General features: G+C 37.9%; 1 protein-coding gene across 3 annotated transcripts in view; it reads right to left on the bottom strand.

Moving 5' to 3' along the window:
- Positions 1-23,317, bottom strand: part of Ercc6 (ERCC excision repair 6, chromatin remodeling factor) — an 82,592-nt gene that overhangs the window by 3,230 nt on the left and 56,045 nt on the right. For all 3 annotated transcript variants that reach the window (XM_048807480.1, XM_015498904.2, XM_048807481.1), the window contains 10 exons: positions 20,004-20,120; positions 15,804-15,899; positions 12,236-12,451; positions 11,283-11,393; positions 10,624-10,743; positions 10,100-10,194; positions 8,588-8,733; positions 7,797-8,501; positions 3,012-3,216; positions 2,162-2,237 (listed from right to left, as the gene is read on the bottom strand). In XM_048807480.1, coding sequence (XP_048663437.1) covers positions 2,162-2,237; positions 3,012-3,216; positions 7,797-8,501; positions 8,588-8,733; positions 10,100-10,194; positions 10,624-10,743; positions 11,283-11,393; positions 12,236-12,451; positions 15,804-15,899; positions 20,004-20,120 — 1,887 coding nt within the window. The remainder of the gene's footprint in view (positions 1-2,161; positions 2,238-3,011; positions 3,217-7,796; positions 8,502-8,587; positions 8,734-10,099; positions 10,195-10,623; positions 10,744-11,282; positions 11,394-12,235; positions 12,452-15,803; positions 15,900-20,003; positions 20,121-23,317) is intronic.

Here is a 23,317-nt window from a genome sequence, read left to right as displayed (position 1 = left end):
CATTGATAGGTGGAATTCTAGATTATGTCCCTACTTCGTTCCCCAAAGGCTGTGGGGGATTGAAAAATAATTCAGGTGCCAGGTGGTGAGGTAATGGTGGAAAGAATGAAACTCCACATAACACCAAAGGAAAGGAAGTAAGCCAGACAGTTGAGTCCATACACAGTTAAAGAATATTTCCTAAAACTAGGACAGCAAATTGGTGCAACCATTATGGAAAGCAGTATGGAGATTCCTCAGAAAACTTGGAATGGGACCACTATTTGACCCAGCTATTCCTCTCCTCGGTGTATACCCAAAGGACTTAAAATCAGCATTCTATAGTGATGCAGCCACATCAATGTTTATAGCAGCTCAATTCACAATAGCTAAACAATGGAACCAACCTAGGTGTCCTTCAGCATAGGAATGGATAAAGAAAATGTCAAATATATACATAATGGAATATTACTCAGCCTTAAAGAAGAATGAAATTATAGCATTTGCCAGTAAATGGATGGAGCTGGAGAATATCATGCAAAGCCAAATAAGCGAATCCCAAAAAACCAAAGGCTGAATGAATCTCTGACATGCAGATGCCAATTCACAATACAGGGCAGGGCTAGGGAAGAATAGAGTTACTTTAGATAGAGGGGAGTGTAGGGACGGGAGAGGGTATAGGGTAGGAAGGATAATAGAATGAATCAGGCATTATTACCCTATGTACATATATGACTGACTACATGACTGGTGTAATTCTACATCATGTACAACCAGAAGAATGAGAAATTATACTCCATTTATGTATGATGTGTCAAAGTGCATTCTACTGTCATGCATAACTAATTAGAATAAAATATATATGTACATATATATTTTATGTGTGTGTGTGTGTGTGTGTGTGTATAAATAAATAAAAAGGAAGAAACAGTAGGCCACTCCATGGGTTTCCACTCTGCATACAAGAGCAGAGGGAGGCAGGGTGGAAGGGCTGTCCTTCAGGTACTGCTCCCAGGAGGCTTCCTGGAGACACTTTCTGTGGCTAGGAGTCTTATTCTGTTCTTATTTTCTCATGCACCCTGACTGAAACTCAGTGAGATAAGCAGCAATATCACAGCTACACTTTTTCTTCACTTTTAAGCCTTCTCACTCTTTCCTACAGAGATAGGAATTAGGGAATAAAGGGAGAGATACTGAGTGCCAAAAGACAAGTCCAAATACCACTGAAATGCAGAAAGAAACCATGAATAATTGCAAACTCCTGGTTGGCAAGCCCCTGAATCCATGCCCTTGTAACATAAGGGCAATGTGCAAGTGCGGGGAAAACTGGTACAAATTGTGTAGCTCCAACCTGGATCCACTTCTAATCCAGTATCTAGCACCAGCCCTCTATGAATATTAACATCCCACACCAAGGGATTGCCGTCTCTCCCTCTAAAGATTTCCTGCATTTTCTCTTGAATGTGTATTCCTTGCTTTATCCCAAAGGCATCTCTTTTGAGAGTGCCCCATTCTTCCTTGAATTTCTATCTACTTTCTTAAATAAACCTTTGTGCCTTTGGCGTGTATTGCAAATTCTTTTCTATCACATATGCCAAGAACCCTGGTGGTCCTGAGTCAAGTTCTCTTTGGGAACTCCTTGGATTCTTTGGAGACATGTCTTCTCCCGTGATACTATGTTATAACTCATGTGAATTTCCCTAAAACAATAAAAACTAACTTGGAAGGGGCCTCAAACTAATACTCAAAAGCACAAAACAGACAGTCAGAAAGGTTCTCTATTCCAAAATGTGTTTATACTAATCTAAAATTGGAATCTGAACCTGGGAATTTTTAAGTTTTCTCATTAATGCAGAAAGACAAAGAATGCTGAATGGTGCAGTTTGACCCAGTTTTCCTCTTACTGAAGTGCTTAGGGCATATGGTGTGCTCCAGAACAGGGAGAGATACGCACATAGTCAATATAAACTCCAACACTCAAGGTAGTTTTTGGTAGCTTCATTCTAGAGGACGGTGGTCTCTAGGCATGTTCCCTCCAGGCTGTCTTCCCAGCAATACTTTTTCCCCTGTATTAACTTTCTGAGGGCAATAACCATCTTCATATCCAGAATTTGGTGAAATTTTCCTGGCAATTCAATCAAGAAACTCCCCCACATTAAAAGCAAACATGCTATCTTATTACCTGGCATTTATCTGTTGGAGATGTTGAAGGATGCTGCACAGAGAGGTTAGAGTTCTTTTTCTGACCAAATCTACTCCTAAATAAGAAAAAGAATCACAGTAGATAAAATGTTAGTTTTTGTGATGTGATGATCAAAACACTTCTTTAATAGCTAAATTTGTTCTGGAAATTTATCATCATCAAGGTTATAGTTTCAAAAGCATGTCATTTTTGGTTTTCAACCTGTCTGCTTTGATTATTCCACTTTGTTCTACTGGGAAGTAACTGATGCATCTTGGAATGAGACCCACTCAGTATCCTCATTCAGCACATGAAAGCAATCACATTCACATTATAGGTAGGAAAGTTATTCTAAAAATGGCAAACTGAAGAGCATAGTAATTACTGATTGGTGTAAGTTGGCTAATCATCTTATTAAAGTTTAATCATTATTCTGAATCTTGCACTATATAAAAAAAATTTTTTAGTTGTATATGGACACAATAGCTTTACTTTATTTTTATGTGGTGCTGAGGATCAAACCCAGAGCCTCACACATGCTAGGTGAGCACTCTACCACTGAGCCACAACCCCAACCCTTTTGTACTATTTTTAACTTTACCATCTTTCAAATAAAACTGATTACTACTTCTCCTGAAATTCAGCTTTAGAAAGCAGGGAATGAAAGTGAGGAAGAAGGTAAGACCATTGTATTTCCCAAATCACCCACTCTGATGTATACAATGCTTCCCTGAGAGATTTCCTATTACTGCAGATAAGCAAGCAGGTGAGCATGTTCACCTGCCCTGACTTTTCTGCTAGTCTTCACTGTTTGTCCTGCTTGTAAACATGGCAGGGAGCAATCTCTTACTTTATTCCTGCTGGTGCACCTGAAGTTCCCCTGAGGCCAGTCCAGGTGGGGATACCAGACATTGCCCCAAGACACCTTTGTCGAGAGAGCTTCAGGGCTTTCAAGGCGTCTTGGGCCACTCGGTTGGCTTCTGCCTCTACCAGGACATAATCCGGGCTGGCTCCATCTATGATTGCATCGTGCTTCACCACGCTGTGCACACCCACTGATAAGAACAAAGAAAACAGCGAGAGTCACATTTCAGTTCATTGAACAGGATACTATTTTCCTGTATAATAGTCTAGGGTTGTAGGAGATGAAAAGAACATCTTTAGCTGCTATTTGCGAAGTGGTTGTTAGAACTCAGGAACTTCACAAAAACCACTTCTATTCACACTCACTATTACCCTAAGGGGGAGAGTTATTAATTATCCCTCTTTTAAAATAACTAAGGAAAATGCTTTAATCTCAACTTTAATATTTACCCTTTCCCCTGCTATACAGAAGAAAAGCAAAAACCTATTAATAAATTCTTCAATGAGGAGAAAACATAAACCAGAATTATAGAATTTCTAAAAAATAACAATCATAAAAATGCTATGTATCAGAATCACTGAGACAAACTTAATACAGTGATCAGTGGACAATTTCATAGTCTTGACACTTATATCAATAAAGAATAAAAAGTGAATTAAATTTCCAAGTACAAGTTACAAAAAGAAAAAAAAACCTATACAAAAATAAAACAAAACTTCCAACCAAAATACAATAAAAACAAAAATACCAGGAAGAAAGTAATAAAGAAAAAAGCGAAAATAAGGTAGAGAACCACAGATCCAGTTTAATAAATCAAAATCCTAGTTTATTGAAAAATAATACAAAATAGACAACTAACTAGCATGGCTTAATCAAGGGAAATAAAAGGAAAAATAAATTTACAGAATTATAAATAAAAAGGGAGAAATTATCATGGAACAAAGTGAATTTTAAAAAAATCACCTTTATGCAAGTTGGAAAACTAAACAAAATAGACAATTTCTAAGGAAAATAGACCAGTAACATAGAAGAAATAGAGAAAGTTATCAATGATAAACATAGCACAAAGAATATAGATCCATATCATTTATGAACATCAATAAAAAAATACTAAGTACAATACTAGGAAATAGAACCCCATAGCAGTCAGAAAATTATACTCTATGACCAAGTGGGGAGTCATTCTAGAAATCAAGGTTGGTTCAAGATTAAGAATCCCATTATTTAATAAACCATATTATGATGCTGGTGGTTTCAGTATTATCCATAGATTTCTATAGATGCTGCAAATGCCTTTGACAAAATTCAACATCCATGCAAGAAGAAAACCCCCAAAATTGGGAAGTGATGATATTTCCTTAATATAATAAAACATATACCTTAGTCATAACACCAGAATCTTACTTCATGGGTAAACGATAGAAGTTATTTCCACTGAGAATGGAAAGATGTATATTATCTCCAGTATTCACTTTCCATTTTAATTGAGTTACTAGCCAGGCAATTAAAAAAAAAAAAAAAAGCAAAATCAATTAAAGACATAAAATGAAAAAGTAAAATTTTCTTTTTGCAGTTTTTTTCCTTTTTTTTTTTTTCCAGTGCTGGGGATGGAACCTAGGGCCTCGTGCATGCTAGACAAGTGCCCTACCACTGAGTTATGTCCCTGATCCTTCTTTTTGAAGTTTTTAATGACAACCCATCTAGACAATCCTAGAATATCAATGACAAAACTTTAACAATAACTCAGAAAAGAATGAAACATAAAAATTAATATACGGAAATCTATAAGCTTCCTATTCTATTCACAAACAACAGAATTTCTAAAATTTTATTCCCTAGTATTGTACTTAGTAATTTTTATTGATGTTCATAAATGATATTGATCTATATTCTTTGTGCTATGTTTATCATTGATAACTTTCTCTATTTCTTCTATGTTGCTGGTCTGTTTTCCTTAGAAATTGTCTATTTTGTTTCGTTTTCCAACTTGCATACAGGTGATTTTTTTTTAAAAAAAAGAATACAATGGTGGGAAAAGCTCCATATTACAATAACAAAGAACATAAAACAGGAATAAACCCAAGATACATGTAAAGCCATTACATGCGAGAAAACTTTAAAACATGCCTGGGAGGACACGTTAGGCCTGAAAAAAATGGAAAGACATCCCTTGCTTTTGACTGCAATGACTTTATAACCTTCCTCCCTGTGCTAATTTATACATTTAGTGTAAATCCAATAAAAACACCAAGAACTGCTTTTATGAAGCTAGACAAACTGATTCTGACATATGAAAAAACAAATAAGCACAATCAGCTAGGAAAACACCAGAAAGCTAGGCCTTAACTGACAGCAGACAAACAGTAGAACACTCTTAATTCCAAGTGTGTTGCCAAGGCAGGAATAAAAAAAGCAGGGTATTAGTCACCAAATCTACAAAGGATATAGAAATGCTCTACATGATAAAGGTGGCATCTTAAGTCACTGGAGAAAAACAGATTTTAAATAAACGATGCTGGAAAAGGTAAGGAGTTACTTAATCCAAGTGGATTAGACAGACTTAAATGTAGAAAAAAAAGTCATACAAGTAATGTGGTGAAACATGATACAAGTTCAAGAAAACGTGGTGAATTCCATTATTATCTAAGTGTAGAAAATGTTTTTGTTATCCATGACTCAAAATAAATAACAGGTAAGACTGATAAATTTGAATTACCTTTTTTTTGTTTTGTTTTTCAAGGGGCTGGAGATCAAACACAGATCCTTGCACATGCTAGACAAGTGTTCTACCACTCAGCTATATCCACAGCCCTGTGTATTTTTCTAGATAACATTTTCATCAATAAAATCATTATAAGTAAAACAAGACAAATTGAGAAAATATATGCAACATATATGATAAATAAATCAATAAATAGGAATGTTTGAATTTATTAAAACAACAACAACAAAAAAAAAACTTAAAGGGGAACAAAGGCCAAAAAACTGATTTAGAAAACAGGCAGAAGTCATAAACAAACAATTCTCATGGAAATTTAAAAAAAAAGAAAAGGAATAAGATATAAATGGTTCTATAAATGTTGTTCAACTTCACTCAGTGAAATAAAACAAGGTATCATTCTTCAAATTTTAGATAGCCAAAGTTAAACATAGAGCAAACTCTCTTAGCAAGGGTCTGGGACAGACACTTATACATTATTGGTGACAATTCAATTTGATATAAACCTTATGAAGGGGAAAAGGACATTATCTCCAAAGAACAAAAAAAACCATATACATATATATACATATATAACCTTTTGATGCAGCAATCTCACTTTCAGGAATTTTCTCTGAAAATTTTATCTCTAACACAGTACTAAAGTATATAGGTTATGCTAGCCAGCTTTTTGTCACTGTGACCAAAATATATGACAAGAATAACTTAGAGGAGGAAAAGTTTACTTTGGTTCATGGTTTCAGAGGTCACAGCTGGCTTCAAGGCAAAAATATCATGGCAGAGGAAAGCTGCTTAGCTTGTGGCAGCAAAAAGAAGAGTAAAGATCCACAGAGAGTCACAGTCCAAGGACACATACCCCATGACCTACTTCCCCCAGCCATGCTCTACCTGCCTATTAATACCACCCAATAGTTCAGTTATCAATGGATTTATTCATCGATAAGATTACAGCCCACATAATCCAATCTTTTCACCTCTGAACACTGCTGCGTTGCCTAACATGAAAACTTCTGGGGGGGGACATTTCCAGATGCAAACTATAACATGAACACAAGATTACTGCAAAGTGAAGATTTTAAAAAAGGTATTAATAATCTAAATGCTCAAATGTGAATAAACTATGGTATGTCCACATAATAGCAATAAAAAAGTAGGAAGCTTTCTATTAATAAATACAGAGTGACTGTCGGGATGTATGACAGTTTTTAAAAGGTTAATATAAGATATTATAGGAGGTACCCTTTGTATCAGACTAATATGTGCTATATATTTTGACACAAAGAAACACAGGAAAGAAGAGGTATAAACACATATAACTGGGGAGGAAGTGATGGAATGTAGGTGAAGGTATTCTTTGAATATATCTATTTGTATAGTTTTGACCTTTATAACTTTATATTAATGTATTATATATTCAAAAAGTAAAATAAACAAGGATGGGGGACCCTAAAATGGATAAAAGCAGAAATAAACTAACCTATGTTATCAACTGTGACACAGAGAGAAAGGAGAGGAAAAAGAGGAACCAAGAAACTTTTGACCATATTGTGTGGACTAAAAACTCCAGACCAAAGACAAAAAGAAATATAAAAAAATATTGAACTCTAGTTAGTATGGTTGTCTTTTGTGGGGGTAAAGGTTGGGAATTCTAATGCTACTATGTATTCTAGGATTGATAAAGTAAGTCAAGCTGCTGAGAATGATGATTAATACTTCTCAGTCTAAAAGAAGAATCACAAGTATGGAAAGGACCCTATGTAGTTGGCTGGGAAATTGCCTATTAAAGTTCAGACAGAACATGTCTATTTAAAGCATTACATCTTGCCTGTGAGTGGTTATTTGTTTCCCAAAGTTTCAAACTCCTCCAGTTCTTCAGAAAAGGGGGTAAATATAATTTTCAGAATGTCAATACAATTGAAATCTAAATTTTAGAAGGAAAACATCTCTGGTTATGACCCCCCTCTGTATCATCAGTTAAAGGATGCCACACTAAAAATGGCTCCTTGTTCTCTGTTCCTAGCACCTGTCGGTAAATGCATCTAAAGTATTACCTGATTTTTTGAAAAGCTTTTCCAAAACATAATCATCACTGCTCCGTTCCTGGGCCTCACTCGCAGGCTCAGTGTCTCGTTTGTGGTACTGCCTTTTCTTCACCAGGTGTGGGACTCGAATTCCTTCAAACTTGGCATCTTTACAATGCTTAGAGTTTTTGGCCTTTGGCTGCTGCTGCAGATGTTTTTCTGAGATCTCTTCTTCTGACACATTATGATGTTTTGTTTTTGACTTGTGCTTATAAAAATGACTTTCAATTTGTTCATTCTTCCTAAGACGTTCTGACTGAACCTGGGAGCTTTCTCCTTTATAAGAAGGACTTTGCTTTTCATCGGTGCTTTCTTCACCAGATGGCTGGGATTTTCCACCAATGCTTGCAGAATCTGAACAGTCCCTATTTCCACTAATCACTATTGGCTCCTCCCGTCCAGACACTGCTTTTGTCTCTTCTCCAAGCCCATCACTGCTAGTTACGTTCCCATTTCTATGAGGGTTACTTTTTAAAGGATTACTTTCAGTAGAAGTTTCTGTATTTCCTTCAGTTTCTGTTGCCTTAGATTTCTCTTCAGTCAATAAGGCATCGTTTATAGATGTATCAGAATCAGGAAATTTTCTGCATTTTGGAATTCCACTATCTGTTCTAAAGGCTGATGGAATCTTTTTTTTTAAATGGCTTTTGGGTGTCTGAACATCTGAACCAGTTCCTTTAAAGAGGGAAAACAACACTAATGTTACATTACATTATTCATATAAAATTGATAATTCTGAATTAAATGACTTTATGTAATACCTGCAAAAATAGCACTAGTTTCAGTGCTCTGTGATGCATCAGGACTAGTCAGAGTAAACAGCTCATAAAGATCATTCGATTTGAAGAACCGCCTTTGTTTTGGATCTTTTAGTACTCTGTTTGTCAAAAACTGCTTGAAGATTTGTCTATAAAGATAAAAATTATGCTAGTATAAAATAATGTTAGATACACTTCAAAACTTCAGTTATAAAACAACATGAGATATAACTGCATCTGTATAAATGCCTAAATCATCCCCAAAACTTTCGGTCTTATAAAATTATAGTTCTGGATGTATATATCAGTTGATCTTCCATGTTTCATAGAATTTAGATTTGAAAGAATACCTTATTAAAATGAGCTTTTACAACCTTAAAACATTTCAAAAAATATTTTTCATACACATTCATGCAGCTAAAAGCTTCTCAAAGCTGCAAGGGTCTCCCTGATTCATGGACCAAAGGTCCCATCTCCTGCCCTGCTCTGACCTTCCTATGATGGGTTCAGGAAACTGACCTGGGTTTTGCAAAGTCCTGACTCTGACCTGCCCTGTCAGTTCCCACTTGCTGATCCACACTCTGTGCCAAAGCCCCATACCATTGTCCCTCTTACAGTCATCTCAAGAAAGCAGCACTGTTCCCCCAAGTTAAACCTCTCTTCTCACAAAATCCAACTCATCTCCAATCCTCCACAATAGGACTTAAGGACATGGAACATTCTAGGAATAATCCAGGGCACAGTGGAGAGTAGTAGCTTCCCCTTAGCAACTAGGGTATAGCACATAAGAATGAACTCTCCAGTGGGTGGCAAAGTCTGGACTGCTGAATTTATCACTGCTGAAAACCCCTGCATTCTAAAGAAAGATAGAGGAAAAAACAGATGTCCCATCAACCTCTCTCCAAGAGGCATCTGAGCCCAAGACTATGTTGATCACACCTGAAAGGCATGTGAAAATGCCAATGTTAACTTCAACTCTGCCACTTTTCACAATTTTCCTAAAAGAAAGTGGAATATTGCAGGGCACGGTGGCACACGCCTTTAATTCTAGCGCCTCGAAAGGCTGAGACAGGAGGATTGGAAGTTCAAAACCGGCCTCAGAAAAAGTGAGGCATTAAGCAATTCAGTGAGACCCTGTCTCTAAATAAAAATTCAAAATAGGGCTGGGGATGTGGCTCAGTGGTCAAGTGCCCCTGAGTTTAATCCCACAAACTCCCACCTCCAAAAGGGGAATACTATAGCAGGTAGAAACAGTTCTCTCAGATAAGATTATCAAGTTTACACATAAGTGGACTTTGAAGTAGAATAAGGTACAATGATGATCAAATTTGAAGACATTTTTGAAAACTCACCATTAAGCCATCTATGCTTATGTCAAAGAAAATATCACAATAGAAGAAAAACTATATCCTTTAAGTTATAGCAATTATTTTATTTTTAAAACAACACTTAAAAATACTCCCTGCTCAAAACTCTGGGTGCATAGTCAAAACTTGGGCAGCCATCTATACCAACCGATGGTAAATCTTCTCTTCAATTGTGCCTGCCATCAGAAGCCTATACACAGTCACCTGCTTCTTCTGGCCTATCCTCCATGCTCGCTCTCGGGCCTGCAGCAGAGAAAGTGAGATCTTAATGAGGACCCTTCCCCTGCAAGTGCTGATTAGAAATAAAGATAGCTGGTCAGTGCTTTCACTCTCTGAGATAAAATTTTGACTAATGAGGCCACAGACACTTAAGGCCTTTTAAAGGACATGAACAGTCAGTTGCCAAAAACTGAACCAAGACATCTAGATCTAAAAAATATCCTAACTTTGCTTGTGCTCTTTTTATTCCATATCTAGAAATGGATGCTGTGGTAAACTGCTGAAAACTCCTCTGCCTATGGAACCCTAAAGGATGTGTTCATTCATGTAAAAGAACAGGAAACTACCAAAATTTGGACTGTGAATCAATTAGAACATTAAAGAATGATCACAGTGTTAACCGAGAAACTCCATTTCTACTAACACATTTTGGTTTTAAAGTAAAAGACAGACCTGTGTATCAGTGCTTGGGTTCCAGTCAGGATCGTAGATGATGACTCTGTTGGCCCCAGTCAGATTGACTCCTATGCCACCAACCCTCGTGGTCAAAAGAAACACGAAGATGGACGTGTCCTACAGGAAAGACACATGGCACTTAGCAGACACATCTGAGACTAGCTACAGCTTTTTGTTTCTGCCCACACATATTCTATATGTGGACTACTAGGCTGTTCCCAGTATGAGGAATGGTGACGTCCCAGAAACCTTTGGTGAATGAGGCTCACCTCATAATTCCTACTCAACTAATTATATTAGTAACATTTAAAAACTGGGTTTTCGGGGCTGGCATTATAGCTCAGCAGTAGAGTGCTTGCCTCACACTTGTGAGGTACTGGGTTCAATCCTCAACACCACATACAAATAAAATAAAATAAAATAAAATAAAGATATTGTGTCCATCTTAAAAAAAAAAAAAAAAACTGGGTTTTCAAGAAGGACATTTTTTAAGTACATGCATATCCCACTTCCCAAAGATCCTGAAGTGCACAGAAGCACAACATCTCCCTTCAGCAGCTACCCAGTCCTAGGAAACATAAACACTGCTCAGGTGGCTGTGGATGTATTCACTCTTGTCCCTCTACATACAGCAGCACAGTCTGACTCCTTGTTACCTCATTGTATTTTGTAATCAATGGTTGTCTTGATGCTATGGTAGTGCTTCCATCCATCTTGAGATAGGAATACTTCTGGCTTCTCAGGAACACTTCTAGTATGTGTAGCATCTGTTTGATGGGAAGAAAAGAGCATGCAAATAAGATATACATCCTGGTGAGTCTTTCTCTACCTGTATAAATAGCCATATCTTCCCCAGTGGGCCTATTTCCTTGGGATTAGTTCTTAAAACTTTTTAAGTAGCCCTACCTCAGGCCCAAACTCACCTTAATACCAGAATCATATCTTGTTTTTTTTTTTTGTTTTTTTTTTTGTAAACCAACTCTAGTCAGGTACAGTGGTGCACGCCTGTAATCCCAGTGGTTCAGGAGGCTAAGGTAGGAGGATCATGAGTTCAAAGCCAGTCTCAGAAACTTAGCAAGGCCCTAAGCAACTTAGGAAGACCCTGTCTCTAAATAAATAAGGACTGGGGATGTGACTCAGTGGTTAAGCACCACTGGGTTCAATCCCTAGTACAAAAAGCAGCAACAACAACAACAACAAAACAATTCTAGATGCCATTTCTAGAGAAAGATCCAAACTCCTAAAGAGATCTGCAGGCTGCCATCTTAACAACAGTGGCAGACTTGCTTTAGAAGCATTTTAGTTTATTATATACCACCACCACCACTCCTTTTATTTTTGTATTGGGGAATAAATCCAGGGTTGCTTAACCACTGAATTATATCCACAGCCCTTTTCATTTTGAGATAGCACAACCCTCAGCAAATAAGTGAGATCCTAAGTTGCTGAGGTTGGCCTCAAACTTACGATCTTACTATCTCGGCCTCCTGAGTCACTGGGATTATAGGCAGGTGCAACTGTGCATGGCGATTATATTCTATTTTTAAGGCATGAAGAACAGACTTCTTTCTTATATGAAGAACAGATAGAACTTCTTTCTTTCACTCACCTGTCTTGACTGAGAAAACAGCAACACTCGCTGACCCTGCTTTTGCCATATTTTCAACAAAGATTCAACAACAATCATTTTCCCAGAACGTTTCCAGTATCCAAACTGATTTTCTTCTAGTTCATCATCTGGAAGACCTCTGAGATTCTTGGGACCTCCAGAAAAGAGATCAGGGTGGTTGCAGATTTTTCTTAAGGCTATAAGTCCAGAGAAAATCTGTGATACAAAAGAACATACGTGCACTCAGATTACCCATGTAAAAATAATATTCAGGAAAGAAGGAAGGGAAGGAGGCTATTCCATACGTGACATGGATTAAAAAAAATCATTCTTTACTAGCTTCTTATTTTCTTCCCTAATCGCATTATTAGGAGCTGGAAGACATTAACTTTTGCTCATCTTCTTTCCCTGATAGGGCAATTCTCTGGAAACAAAACAATTCTATTGGACTGAACATGTCTACAGGGGTCATATTCAACTGCTGATAATTTACTTTCTTTACTAGTAAAAAATGGTATGTGGTTAACTGCATTGTAATCTTTATATAAAAACTGACTCCTTAAAAATAAAAATCTGAAATATCATACCAATCTAAATTTAGAGAAATCAGTCATGTTAACTATCAGATATATTTAAATATTACATTCCTAAGCAACTCAATGAAATTCTGCAGTTGAATGTGTGAGTCAGAGGCTGAAGTTTCATTTACCTGTATATTATTACTACATCAGAAAATGAATCTGGGGCTGGAGTTGTGGATCAAAGGAAGAGCACTTGCCTAGCATGCATGAGGCACTGGATTCGATCCTCAGCACCACATATAAATAAAATAAAGATACTGTGTCCACCTATAACTAAAAAAAGAAAATGAATCTGCATGACAAATGCATAAATGAGAAGGATATGAAGAAAGGTTCATGCAACAGAAAAGTATAAGAGGCTGGGGTAAGTATTCCCTAACCCCTGCCTCAGCCCCTTCCTGAGGACATTAATAAAACAGCAAGAACAGGCCTTCTCACAGATTTCAGAGTGTGACTCAAATAAAATTCATTAGTATGAGAGCTCAAGTAGAAAAAGAGATATCAGCTGGGTGTGGCAGCACACACCTGTAATCCCAGCAGTGTGGGAAACTGAGATAGTATGATTACAAATTCAAGGCCAGCCTCAGCAACTTTGCAAGGCCCTACACAACTTAGGGAGACCCCATCTCAAGATAAAAAATAAAAAGAGCTGGGAATTGGCTCAGTGGTTAAGTACTCCTGGGTTTAATCCCCAGTACCAAAAAGAAAAAAAGAGCTAATAAATTAAGTGAATAATCAAAGGGATGACAGTTTAAACCACCAAACAGTTACACAAGCAAATAATAAAAGATCTGAACAAATCAGAAATACTGTGAAAACTCCCAGAGACATCTCTAACTCATTTTTTTCCTCTTGACCTGCACTGTCTGACAGAGTAGCCACTAGCCACATGAGGCTATGAAGCACATTAAGTGTGGCTAGTCTGAATTGAGATGTGCTGCAAATGCAAAATATATGCCCAATTTCAGAAACTTAATACAAAAAAAGGAGAGTAACATATCTCATTAATCATTCTGAAACTTTGATTATACATTAAAATGATATTTTAGATATATTAGGTTAAATAAAATACACAATCAACATTAATTTTCTATTTATCTATTTACCTTTGTAATGTAATTGAAACTTACAGGTGTGGCTTGCATTCTCTATCTATCATTTTGATCTTGGAGGCAAATGAAGAAGTGAAGGGGAGATTTAAGAGCTGAAGAAATGTGAATGATTTAGAAGCCTTTATATATATCAGTAACTGATGAAGTAAGAAACAGATGTAGTTAAAAGAATGAAAGAAACTACTGAATCTGGAAGCACAAGCACTCAGATACTATGAACACAGGCAGCCATACTGCCTGCATTCATCTCGATCCACACACATCACTAGTCCAATGGGACAGGACAAGGACCATGACTTCAAAGCTCAGCATGGATTAAAGGATACAGAAAGGTCTGTATTCCTAAACCTGGATTCCTAAGGCTTGTTTTGAAAGCACCTCGCAGAAATGGCTCTTGCTCAGGATGACAGCAAGCAGAGTGAGCATCCTCAGCCTTAGGAATCTTATATATCAAATCAATAAGACAAAATTCACAGGGTATACACAAAGAAGGGGTACAGTTTAGTCTAAAGCCCTACAGCTTTAGACTAAATGCTGATTATATTCTGCACCTACTTATTTAACATACATATAACCACATATATGTATGTGAGCACTTAGTGCTATCTATAGTTACAATGTTACTGTAGAAAAAAATGTGTAAAAATGATTTTTCCTCAATGTGTCCACTCACACCAGCACTCTGGGGCTGTTTCCCTATATTCTGCATGGGAGCCCCAGTCCCTGAGAACCTCATCATTGCAGATGCCAATACTTAGCTATTCTTCCACTAGACCACAGGGTTGGATTCAAATACAACAGTACTGCAGTAGAGATGAAATGAAACATACACAAATTTAATGTGTTCTTTCACTTCTTCAAGGCTTGAAATTTAGTCAAAATTCTCACCAAAATGTTTTCAAAGGGTCACAGAAAATTCCTAACCCAGCAGAAGCACATGCCATCTAAATAGCATTTAGATACTAGCTTCCAGCATACAATCTCAGCAGCACATTCTTATTTAAAAAGTTCCCAGGGACAGTCCACCATGGTAACATGTTCCAGAGAGCTAAATTCTAGCACACTCATTTAGTTATATAATGTTTTTCCATTGTTGTTATTTTGGTTTTTATCTAAGAAGACATTATCTACTTCTGAATTCTGGACAACCACAGAAGGAGTTTTTAGAGTTTTGGAAGGAATAGAGTGACATAAATTCTTTTTTTTTTTTAAGAGAGAGAGAGAGAAAATTTTTTAATGTTTATTTTTTCGTTTTTAGTGGACACAACATCTTTATTTTTTTATTATTATGTGGTGCTGAGGATCGAACCCAGGGCCCCGCGCATGCTAGGCGAGCGCTCTACCGCTGAGCCACAATCCCAGCCCATAAATTCTTTTCACACACTGGGGATGATGAGAATTAGAACCAGAGACATTTAAATCAGAATTATATTTCTTTCTAACCTGGTAGTGATTCATGTTTATTAGGGTTTAGGACTCCCTTAAGAAACTGATGAAAATCATGAATCCTCATAATCCTCTCATTATATATAATTTCTGCCATCATTCCCAGGACAACCCAGCAATGTACCTGACACTCATCCACCTGCTAGGTGAGACCCTTGAGAGCCACAGGAACTATCGGCCTCGTGGTCACACCCACAATTGGGTTCCAGCTCCATAGCTCATGGCTACCAATCTCCCACTAGTGACCTCCCTCCTTTGCACTTTACTGTCTTCATGCTAGATCTCTGACTTCATACTTCCCCACAGCTCACCAACAAATCAACTGAGATGACATGATATAGAAATCCTGGCACATTCTAGACACCAGTTTCCTTTTCTCCCCCACCTCTTCTCATACACAAGTTATACAGCTTCTGTTCTATGGCTGACCTGCATCTCTCCATTGAGAATCCTGTAAACTTCTTTGGAATCAATGAAATTCTGGTAGACTTTCTGCTGCTCATCTGTAAGACGGCAAAATAAGACCTACAGGGGGAAAAAACAAAGAAAGTATAATTAAAAAAAAATTATTAGAATAAAGTAATTAAAATATTACAACATAAGCATTTGGTTCCCTAATCAAAAGAATACAACATGTGCAATTTTAACAAAGCTACTTACTAAAACAACAAAAAATGATGATACCTCTCATTGTTGAACAAAGACCATTTCTCCATTTTTGTATCTACCTATCTCCTGGTCCCTGCCCTATTACCCCAACAGTCCCTAAAGACTAGCTTCCTGTTCACAGGCCAAGTTCAGGATCCAAGTACAGACCATTCCTGGCCTCAACGTGCCCAGACTACTCCACCTTCCATGCCCCTTATGTGCACTCTGCTCAGCAGACCTGACAGGGACCTTCACCTCACCTAGAATTCCTCTTTTCCTGAAGTTCATAAGTTAATTAGACTCATCTCTGAGGTCAATTACTCCATGCCATTGGGTTCATGGACTTCCTATCTCTCAACCTTTCTCTTTCTCTAAATTCACCACCATCACCTCATGGCTTGACTTTCTTCTGTGGCCAGTCATATACCCTTGTATGGCCAGACAGCTACCCTGTGTCACCAGTACGGGCCCTTTTCAACCTACTTGCCATATGAATTTCCCAGAGGCAGATCCACTCTCCCACCTGCCTTCTCGACTTTTTATAGTCAATATCTAGCACCATCTCCCATCCTGTGGCAGCTTGCCACTTCTTGTTTCAGAGAACGCCTCTACACACACCCTGCCCAGTACCTTCCTAAAGCCCAGTGCAGCATGAGAACTGTTGTGCCAACACTCATTTCCCTAAGCTACTTCACTTCAGCCACCGTTGTCTCAACTTCTATTTAAAAGCAATCATATAAAAACAAAATGATAAAAATCAAACCTGAAGCCACCAGAATCAGGCAGAATTCCCTAGTTTCCACTCCCTAAAATGTTTCTACTTCTGCATCTACCTCACCTTAGTTTCCCTTATTCCAGAGGAACAGAATCCAATACAGGATCAATGTTAACTCCTCAACCTTTGCACCATATCTGAAAACCATGACCATTAGACACTCTAAAAAAGGGAGGAAACTTCCTGAAATAATAGGGGATAATCCTTACTTCCATTCCACTGTTTCACCTAGGTGTTTCTGCAGATAGCAAGTCTGATCGGCACCCCGACTGATGCCACTGATTTTGTTCCTATGTGTCTGTCACTAATGACTTCAGAGTTGCCAAAATCATCAGGTTCTTTCCAGTTCAGTCCATTCACCCTGTTGCTCTGCAGCCCTGGCCTCCACTCCTCCTAACCCACCTCTTACCTGTCTGCCCGGGCTTCCCTATCTTCCTAGCTAGCTTCTTTTCTTTTACCCTTTTCTTAGGTGTTAGTGCTCCTCTGGGCTGCTTGTCTTTTCTCATTCTCCACCTACTCCACGGGCAAACCAATCCCTGTTTAACACGTTCCTAGCTCATAGGTGTTAGTTACATCCTAAGATCCTCCTCAAACCTCTAGACTCATTTGCAACAGCCTCTTGGCCAAGGGAGTGTTTGCATAGGCACTTCACATGCATCATAAATTAAACCTGTCAGTCATGTCCTTCTGAAGCCTCTATAGCAATAGATATATCCCAGCATCCTAAGGGGGAAATCTGGACATCACTGGGCCTTTCAAGTACCTTCTGTCAGCCCCAACTTTCTACCAGTCCAAGCCACATTTTCTCTCCAAAGATTTTGGAAGATCTCATTAACTTATCCTTCTGCTTCTACTTTCTTTCCCTCAAAAAACTTTCATTTGTGGCATGAGTAGTCTTTCTAAAACATTAACCTCAGGGTTTACAATTCTCAATTTCTTACATTTGTATTTCAGTCTTAATTTCAAGGACAACAGAAAAAAAGCCCTTCCTCTAAAACACAAAGAAAACTAAACCAATAGTTTGCCAGGTGCTTAGCACCTAGGAATCACTGTAATATTTTTTACAAGGGATTTTTAGATGGTTACACAGAGTCAGATTTCCAGGAGTTTCCAGTCTAGTAGAGAGACTAAGAGGATCTTTTTGTTGTTGTTGCTTAATTATTTTTTATACAAATGGAGCACTACTTTTCATTTCTTGGTTGTACCTGATGTGGAGTCACACCATTCGTGCAATCATACACTTGTTTTTTTTTTTTAAATACTTTTAGTTGTAGATGGACATAATACCTTTATTTTATTTATTTATTTTTATGTAGTGCTGAGGATCAAACCCAGTGCCTCACACATGCTAGGCAAGTACTCTACCACTGAGCCACAACTCCAGCCCCTTCGGAGGATCTTAATAAAGAAACTTCTCTGCGTGTGTTTTTTGGAGGGTGGAGTGAGTGTGTCAGAATCTTCAGGTGGAGGGACTTAAAAGCAAAGAAGAGAGACACATGTTGAAAAAGCAGAAAGTGATTCGTTTGACTATGGCATAGTAAACACAGTTGAGATTCCATAGTGAAAATAAATGGTGTGAATAAATCAAATTGGTGATCTTAAACAGGTGATGGGGAAGGAACAGTGAAGGTATGTTGATAGGAATAACCTTGGGCAAAATTAATCCAGCAACAATGGGAAATACTGCATGGTGCAGGAAGTCTTGTTGGGTGGGAAGCTTGTCAGACATCAACTGCACCAGTTTATGACCAAAGTCATGGGTGTGAAACAGAAGAGAGTAAGAATGAAAAAGGACAAATAAAATGTTACAGCAGTGGCTGACTTGGAATTAACCAGCTCAGACAACTGTGGTTTGGGGACTTGGCTACAAGGGGAGAATGTTTAGAGAATGTGAAGATAAAAGGCTCAAAGTAGAGATAAGTGTGGTGGGAAGAGAAGAGGCAAGAATGAAAGGAAAAGTAGCCTTGATGACAGAAGTCAAAAGTCCTATTCAGTTTAAACATCCAACATCTATAATGCATTTACAGGTGCCAAGCAAAGGTACAATCATCTCTTAAGATTACAGAATACCAGGATGGAATTTAGAAGGACGATTCTTTTGACACCAAGTCAAATGACATCAATCCTTTGCTCAGTATAATCCTATGACTTTCCGCCTTGCAAAAAGTAAAATCTACAGTCTTCCCCATGACCAGCAGGCCTTGACATCTGGCCTCTAGCCAGTAGTCTGGCTTCCTCCCTGTGGTTCTTATCCTTGCTCCTTTGGTCACACTGGCTTCCCTACTGGTCCTCAAGAGTACCAATGCACTGCTCCAGTCTATCCCTAGGAATAGTCTTTCTTCAACTCCCATACAACTCACTCGCATACCTTCTGTAGGTCTCTGCTCAAATGCCACTGGATCAGAGATCTCCTCAGACTATCTCATAAAAAGCCTAAACCCTTGCCCCTAGCACTCCCCATCTCCTCGCCCAGATTCAATTTTCTCCATACTCAACCACCTGCCATCTTCTATACTTATTTGTGAGTCTCTCTCTACATTAAGAATAAATGTGAGAACCATGATAACTTGCCCTGCTACCTAATGTGTCCAGAGACTTGAATCATGCTGAAAACATGGTTAGCATCTAATACAATGTATAGTATGAATGAACTGGGGGCCTAAGGAAAATGAAGCTTTTAAGAAAAGTAGTTAAAGAAATCCATGTGTTAAGAGAGAGAAAACAAAGTCCATGGGTCAGAGGAAGAGTCTAACTGAGGGCAGATGCCACAGAGGTACACCTGTCACATGCAAATTAGGACCAGCCTGCCTTGCAGCAACAGGACCCACCTGTTGGCCTAATCTTTTTTTTTTTTTTTTTTTTAAGGAAATGTCAGGTCTATACAGCAATCCCTCTTTACCCACACATCCACATGTACCAATCTCATGAGGAAATCTTTGTTTCATTCTGAACCTTATTTATTTATTTATTTATTTTAGAGAGAGAGAGAGAGAATTTTAATATTTATTTTTTAGTTTTCGGCAGACACAACATCTTTGTATGTGGTGCTGAGGATTGAACCCGGGCCGCACGCATGCTAGGCAAGCACGCTACTGCTGGAGCCACATCCCCAGCCCCCCTCATCTGTTATACACAGGAAAATCAGAGTGAAGGGGCAGGCACACCTGTGCTTGAGGACTATTTGGTTAAATTCTATATTTACAGACCTGTTCATTTTTATCTGGCAAAGAAAGGCTCATCTTGACATCTGACTTCATTCTCCGCAGAAGGTATGGGTTTATGGTGTCTCGTAAGACACATGCACACTTATAAGCAGTTTTAACCTGTAATAAAAGAAAAAGGAGAAATTACTACATCTAAGGAATGCATTTATTCTTACCTCTGAACAGATTCCACTGCTTAAAAACAAAAAGAATGACTATGGTTGTACAAAAGTGGTTGGAAATGGTCAGAAAATGGCTTGAAAAAATTTGTGAAAGTTCTGTATACTTTAGGTGATGGTGGCTTTCATAATATCACCAGGTGCAAAACTGATCTCATTAACTAAAATGTACAACAAAAGAAAACCCAATAATTTTGTACCTTATTCCTCTTCAATATTTGCTTTAGTTATTATTATATAGTTAGACCTTAAAGTAGAGATTTATGTGATTCTTAACCACCCTCCAGGGAAAAACCACTTTCAAACAAGACTGTTTATAATCTTGTATTCTCCAAAAGCTACAAAGGAAATGCTACTTTGCAAGACTGAAGATCAAAAGCTAAGTGTGGGGGAAGCTGAAGCAATGGAAGCCACCAGCTAATAAGCAGAGATTACTGCCCACTGGAGACTTAGGAGACTAAGTTCAAGAGGAGCCCTATGATCCCAGAAATGAAAGGTCACTCTAGCCTAAAATGGAACATATGGCTCCGTAATGGACACAGTCACACGAGAGGGGTATTAACTGTACATAGAAAAACAAAGACCCACAGCCCAGGAAACCCCTCCCTCTGCAATTTACTTAAAAGCAAACAAAGACTTCAATAAATTATTAATAATTAAAAAAACAGGCTTAAGAACTAAGTAAATTACTATTTCACAGAACAAGAAAAAAGTCCAAAGTTTTAATGCAAAAAAATTAGCTATAAAATCAATGATAGTGAGGAGCTTGACCATAATACACAAAGAAAAGTTCAAGTTAAAATATTAACATGTAAAAAAAGAAAACATTTTTAAAAAGCATAAGAACATCTCACTCAAGCCCATGTCCATACATGTACAGTGTGTAGGCATGTGAATGGGTGTGCACTCCCACCCCCCAAAAAAGGTGTTACCTGGGATAACATAAACTAACAAAGAATTCAACTAATCAACAACTTTTATATCTCCAGCACCTCAAGTGTATCATTGGATGCTGATCAAAATTACGTTTAAGATAATCATGAAGTACATGATTTGTGATGCAGAGATGATTAAATTTCAGAATTTAACAATACATTATGGTCTCACGGAGGAAGCAAGTATTTCAATATGCTGAGGAGATTTCCCACATCTCTCTCCTGCTGGTTGTAGATACTAGTAAACTAAAACAGAGCTGGCTGGGAGGGGCCAGTCCCTCAGCTTTGCTCTTTCCTGCAGGCCAACTCCAAGGCAGTGATCTTATATTTAATTCCCACCTGGCTCCCATGGCTGCCTGTTATTAAAAATAATAATAATAATAAGGGGGTGATCTAACTGTATTTCTCTAACTTTCCCAGGCCCCCAGTGCTATGGAAAATGGATACCTCACTGCACATATCAATCTTCTTCCTGACAAGATGGAGAGGTGATTATAATCCCCCAGCTCTGCCTCTTAGACAAGTCACCAAAACAAGGAGTCTCAGTTATCTTGACTATAAAATGAGACATCTCCTGAGGTTCTTTGCAGTTCTGAAGTTCCATACCAAAGCTGAATGCACCACCCTGTGGGCTACTGGTGTTCTGCCCTTACCTTCCTCAGCCCTATTAGTCCTGGCTTCCTCATTTCTTCTTCAGGAGGACTTTCTTGAGCACTACAGTCTCTGATAATGGATATCTCCCCTAGTCACAGTCCTCATTATTCGGTTCTGGGATTTTCATTTACCATTTTCCTTTTGTATGCCCCACACTGGACCAGAAATACTATTCATGGAAGCTTCTGGCTTCCAGAGCCCTCTCGTCATGTTAGCCCACAGCCTGACACAATAATTACCAATGAACAATCTTTATTCTTAGGACTCAATAGCACATGGCAACCCTATTCTAACACAAAAAGAAGCAAATTAAAAACACTAGAAAGGGAAAAGGAGTCCTCTTTTATCTGCACTTTTACTTTGCATGGTTTCAGAACCAGAGGTTAACTGTAGTCCAAAAATATTAAATGGAATATCACAAAAGACAGGACATAGAGTTGGATACTCTTGATTTCAGGTATCCACCAGATGCCTTAGAACACAAGCCTTGCAGATGATGAGGGGCGGGGGAGGACAACTACTACACAAATTCCTGAATCAAAGACTTCAAGGAAGAAAGATTGTACTTACATGTTCTCAAAATGTCTCTCCACAAAAGACTAATTCCAAAGCAAAAGTATAACTTCAGAGTTTAGAAATCAAGCCAAAACTTTATCAAGCAGTCACCAATGATGGGACAAACGAACAGCTGGTGTCGCCAAGTAGAATGCACTGAGAAAGACAGATCACTCCTGCAATATTTCTGCCAAAAATGTATAATCTGATCCAAATATGAAGAAACAAAAGAGAAACCCAAACTTAGGTATAGTCTAGAAAAATAATAGGTCTATAGTTTTAAAAACTGTCCAGGTCATGAAAGGCAAAAGAAAGATTAGAGAAACTTTTCCAGATTAACAGAGAGAGACTAAAGAGACATGGAAGCTATGAGAACAATTGGCAGAATATGAATGACAATAGATTAGGTAACAGAACTGTATCAATGCTAAATTGCCTCCTATAATTATGTAAGCAACTGCCCTTATTTTTAGGAAACACACTGAAGGATTGAAAGAAAGTGGCATTATACTGCAACTTACTCAGAAGTTTCAGAAAAAAAAATAGCATTAATCTGTGGATATTTATTTGAGGAGATGGAAAGATGATAAGTAAATGTAGTAAAATGTTAGAAAAAGCTAATAATCAGTAAATCTGGATGAAGGGTACATGCGAGTTTGTTTTTACAATTCTTGCCACATTTCATTCAATTCGAAATGATTTAAAATGGCAAGTTAAAAGGGAAAAAAAATGGTTTAACTGAAGGATAGCAGGGGATGAGAGGAAGAAGAGAGCCCTTGCAAAAGTTAAGTAAAAAATCATTCGATCTTAAAGTGTAAAGGTATTAAAGATAAAGGTACTGATGTAAAGGTATTAAAATGGTCTAAAATTCTTTTTCTAGTTAAATATTTCAAAACATGTGAGCAACTCTTTTGATGGAAGACTTTATTCCTGGCCCAGTCATGCCCCCACAGTTGCACCCTCCACCTGAGAAGGGCTGTGCAGAAACCTTGCC

Source organism: Marmota marmota, unplaced genomic scaffold (assembly GCF_001458135.2).
Source record: "Marmota marmota marmota unplaced genomic scaffold, marMar, whole genome shotgun sequence".
NCBI lineage: Eukaryota > Metazoa > Chordata > Mammalia > Rodentia > Sciuridae > Marmota > Marmota marmota.
The sequence above is the reverse complement of the archived record's forward strand: the minus strand, read 5'-3'. Positions and strand labels throughout refer to the sequence as shown.